Source organism: Trypanosoma equiperdum, assembly GCF_001457755.1.
Source record: "Trypanosoma equiperdum strain OVI genome assembly, contig: ctg_1832, whole genome shotgun sequence".
Classification (NCBI taxonomy): Eukaryota; Euglenozoa; class Kinetoplastea; order Trypanosomatida; family Trypanosomatidae; genus Trypanosoma; species Trypanosoma equiperdum.
The window spans coordinates 10,561-15,426 of record NW_027123874.1 but is presented as its reverse complement, the minus strand read 5'-3'; the positions used below and the strand labels follow the sequence as shown (position 1 = coordinate 15,426).

Here is a 4,866-nt window from a genome sequence, read left to right as displayed (position 1 = left end):
GGGGGGGGGGGGACTTTACTGAGGTTTTGTGAAGGGGAATATCGCTTAGATGCGTTTTACTGATTTAAATTCTCATCCACAGCTCTTTCCTAAAGCTGATGTGGTGTGGCACTGCGTCCTCTGATTACTCGCGAACCTTTTTATTTTTTTTGTTTCCTAAACTTACAAACATCAAGGTGCTCCCAAAACCTGTAACGTGGAGGGCGCTTCCTCAACTTACTGTCACAGTGTTTGATTTTGTATTAGTAGACCTCGTTTCGGTACTGCGTGTACTTTGTGCTAAACTGCCGATGCCCATGTTTCGCGCCGGCCCACTAATCTTCTCATATTCGTTCACCAAACAGGGAGGAGTGGACAAGTGCATACGTGTGTGATCATGTATTTTCTGATCCTGTTATTTATTATTATTATTACTATTTATTATTTTTTTTCTTTTGGTTTTTGCCACAACAGGTATATTACCATGCCCGCAACTATTGTGTCCGGCGTCGCACCGTATTTTGCCTTTATGCTAAAAGATATCGGTGCAAGGCTTGCCATCATGTCGCATTATTTGAAGACAAAGCGTCATATGTACCCCGTAACGCGCCATCAAAATGTACGTGCCTACCGCGGCATGCTGCCGTGGACACAAGACAGTGCTTTCATTGCCCCAACGGCTTTTGTGAGTGGTAATGTTTCGCTTGGCCATGACACCTGCATATTTTATCACACTGTAATCCGAAACTACAACATTCGTGATGAAACGGCAATTGGTGATCACACCGTTGTAATGGACCGTGTCTCGTTTCTTGGTCAAGTTCGCGTAGGTGGTGGCGTTTATATTGGTCCCGGCAGCACGTTGGATTGCTGCACCGTTGGCGACAACGCGTATATTGGTGCTGGTGCTTCCATTGCATTGGGTGCAGTGGTTGAAAATAATGCCATCATCGCCGCGGGTTCTCATGTACCAAAGGATACACATGTATATGCCTATGAGTTGTGGGCAGGCAACCCGGCACAGAAGGTAGAGGAAGTGAGTCCAGATCAGGTTGCGGAGGTAGCGAGCATCGTACACGATCAAATAGCGGTAGGGAAAGCTCACGCACATGCTATTCATGAGCATATGCATCACACGGCAGAACTAGACGCGGAATGGCTCCATCACGCGCTGGAAGCAATGGAGAAGCAACAGCAGCAAATGGCACTCAAGTTGCCAGTTGACATCCCACTGGAGGCGAAGAGGTTTCTCACTCCACGTGTTCATATGCGTCGACCTGAGATGCACATGCGCATGTCTTATCCGGTTAATCGCATTGCTCCATGGATGCCGAAAGTCGCTGATCAAACTGCTAATGCTTAAGTTCATTTTTTATTTGTTGTTGGTTACACGACCACGCATAGGTGTAGGTTTAATACCTCTGGTTTTGAGTCGCTTCCTGCGGTTGTTGTGGGGGGGGGGGTTATACGTAGGATTCAGTGTGCTGTTTGCTTTTCTAAACCCCAACCTGCTACACATTTAATCATTACATGAGGACGATACTTTCTCATCAATGGCGATGTGTTCGACTGTTGCCTCAAACAGTTACTTGAAAGTGTTGAGATGGGGAGCGTTTTCCCATGATGCATATGATTGATGTGTGTCTTCCAAGTAGAATACGACAGGTTAGGACGTGTGCAAGGAGAGGTAGGGGGTGAGAGGAAAGAAAAAAAAGGTAGTTTAGTAAATACGAGAGCAGCAGTGGGGAAAAGCAGGACTGTGTGCAGCAGCGCGCAGAACATGCAAAGCCTTAGGTACGTACATAAGTGAGTGGAAGGTGGGGTATGCTGACCCCACAATAAGGATTTTAGGTAACTTTTGGCGCAGGTTTCGACCCAGATTAGGGGGACAGGGGATGCGTGAAATCATTTAGTTTCTTTTTTAGCGTACGCACACATGACGGTAAATTCTAGTAATTACTCCCCCTCTTTTCATCTTGCGAGGCGATGTAAGTGCGGTGAATTAATTAACTTCCGTCTGGCACTTTTTAGGAGTGGCGCTATAGATATGGTGGATTCACCCGCGACTGGTCGTCATTCTTATCCTCGGATGCATATATCCACATTTACTGTGTGTATGCCTTTGTGTGTTTCTTCAGTGAGAAATAGCGTTTGGGCTGTTCTCGTTAAGGTTCTTAAAGACGCTGCCCGTTTTTTTTTGTATGTCTCCCAGCTGTGAAGAAGAAGGGAACAATTTCGACTCCACCGGTAGTTCCGTCATTGACCCTTACCGATTGTTGCGGTTTCCATTTATGATCGAAAATTTGTTTTTCTTTGTTTTCCTATCCCTCAAACTACTGTGTGTAACATGATATTAACAGTTACGCATACTTCTCTTTCTAAATTTATTTTTTTCTCTTTTTTCCCCCTTGCAATTTTTTCCGCTTTTGCAATGACTTGATTTTTTCCCTTTCCCTTTAGTGCCGCGGGCCACTCGCTGAACCTCCGCATTTGCAGACACTAGCAAAGAGATCGATTGTGCGAAAAGGATATAATTGAAGCGAAAGTTTGCGGCCATCAATAAAATTTGCCCTGCTTCCCACTGAATTAAACTCAAAAATGGCTGCGGAGATAACTGTTCTAACTTTTAACCTCTGGGGTATCTTTAACTCCAAGCACCGTCCTGAACGCATGGCACACTTCGCCAGCAAAGTAGAGGATTATGATATCATTTTACTTCAGGAGCAGTTCTCAGAGTCTGACTTCGATATCATTATCCAAAATATGCCAGAGGAGGTTCGACGCACGCGTTACTTCAAACGGTACCCGACTGCATTTTACGGCTCAGGTATTGCGGTCATATCGCGGTTTCCTGTCAAGTCCGGTGTGTTCTTCACTTTTCCGCTTCAGGGATTTCCGGAGCAAGTGCTGCATGGCGACTACTACGCAAATAAGGGAGCAGCGATGCTCTGTGTCAGTGTCCCGTGTAACAATGACGTGGAGGTGAGTGGTGGCAGTGTGATGCACCGTGATGTACTGGTGTACAGTACACATCTTGTAGCCGTGTATCAGGTGCCCTCTCAACTGCGTGACTGGCGCGATGAAGTATACCTCGCCGTTCGGTTGAGCCAGGCGATTTCGTTTGCCAACTTCATCATAGCAACATCAAATCCCACTGATCATATCATCATTGGTGGAGACTTTAACTCGGAACTCACTTCAATGGAGATACGTACCATGCTGATATTGCTCCGGGGGCACGGCTACTGCCTCCGCTCCGTACTTCCAGTTGCAAAAAGACCAGAAGAAGGCATGAGCAAGCATGAATGTATTGAAAATCTTGCGCGAATGACTTTTTCCCACGAAAATAAGTTCACATGTACAGACGGGAAAATAATTACTCACGGTGCTTATTCGCCTGTGCAAATCGATCATATATTCATATCGTTCAACACGTTACAGCTATGCTCTTACGAGGATTGTCCAGGTGCCGATGCCAAGTATCCCTTTAAGCAGATTATGGATGGACAGGAGTTACCCGCTGGTGTGGTAGTCTTCAGACGAAACGACGAGGTGTTCTTGGGTTCACAATCGAGACCTGGGTCATCGCCAAGGGGTACAGCTGGCGTGAGGCCCGTACCTTCAGGAGAGCAGGAGGCGAAGGAAATGAGTTGCCCACTTTCAGACCACTACGGTGTCGCAGCTCGGCTGAGGTTGCTTACGGAGGAGGAGAAAAATGGGGGTTCTGGTAAGGTCTCTTCCAGAGCAACGGCCTCCAAATTGACAGAAGAGGATGAGGCGTCTCTATGTGAAGCTGTCAGCTTCCTCGAGCACTCTGTAAAGCGCCTGAAGAGGGAAAGCCGCAAGTATATCATGTTGAGCATTGTTTTTGCAGTTATTATGATGTTATGTATTATTTATATGGTTGCCCGCCCCTATTTGCAGATGCACCCAACGCGATCAACGCTAAAGAACATCATATCGTTGTGCCATCACAATGAGCATCCCAACCTGAAGGGAATAGGTGATACTTCACAACAGAGGGGGGGAACTGTACGCCGAATTGAACAATTTTTGAAAGACACATTTTCGTTGAATCTGGAAGGTTCGAGAGGTAAGACCCAGGCGGTTGAGTTACGTGAACAAGACTACGAAGCAGTCGCTTCAGTGCTTCATGGTGCTGGTCTTCACAACATCTTCTTTCCTCTTGTTGCTGTTGTTGCTTCTATAATGAGCTTCTGCTGCCTCGTCATCGCACTTCTAAACAGAAAAAGCTACGCCAAAATTATTTCTGATCAGATAACTGAGCTTGGAAATAGCTTTCTGCGGCATGAAATGCATAAAGGTAATGGTTGTAAATGAAGAGGATTGCTTCATCAGTTGTTACTTCTCTTTTGTTTTCTCTTGTCAGCTCTCGGTGAAGCACCGTCGCGATCTCTCATGCACCCTCTTTGCGTATTTTTGTCCTGCACTTTGTGCTTAAGGTTGTCGTCGTTAAACGGTTTGGGTTGCTGTTTATGCGCCCCTATACATGCTCTTTCTTACATGCTCTTCAAAAATATTTGTGTTGTTCGTTGGCAAGAACAGCAGCTTTGTAGTGGAAAGCTGAATTGACTCAATGAATTCATATGTTTATTTTACCACTACGCAGAGGGGAGGGGGTATGAGTTATGTGTTCGTTGCTTGAACTGTTTGACTGCCAGTAATACCACATTCGTTTTCCACACTTGTGCGTTAGGCAGCCAACTTGAATGGTCACTTTTTTCTTTTTGAATCACTTCACGTAGAGGTGGACTTCTGTATACATTTTTTCTTCCCCCCTTTTTTTACCCCCTCTGTCATCTTTTTATCTCTCCTATCTTTCCTTGCTTAACTATCACTCTACATGTATGTATATGTATGTTTATG

At 45.5% G+C, this 4,866-nt stretch overlaps 2 protein-coding genes across 2 annotated transcripts; both read left to right on the top strand.

The window, feature by feature from the left end:
* Positions 1-463: 463 nt before the first annotated feature.
* On the top strand, positions 464-1,342 carry TEOVI_000630700 (Bacterial transferase hexapeptide (six repeats), putative; the record flags this gene model as incomplete). Its single annotated transcript, XM_067223318.1, has 1 exon — positions 464-1,342. The coding sequence occupies one exon, from the start codon at positions 464-466 to the stop codon at positions 1,340-1,342; it is 879 nt and encodes a 292-aa protein (XP_067079419.1).
* A 1,235-nt stretch (positions 1,343-2,577) lies between these two features.
* Positions 2,578-4,320, top strand: TEOVI_000630600 (essential neutral sphingomyelinase; the record flags this gene model as incomplete). The annotated part of the gene is made up of 1 exon (XM_067223317.1): positions 2,578-4,320. The coding sequence occupies one exon, from the start codon at positions 2,578-2,580 to the stop codon at positions 4,318-4,320; it is 1,743 nt and encodes a 580-aa protein (XP_067079418.1).
* Between the last annotated feature and the right edge of the window lie 546 nt (positions 4,321-4,866).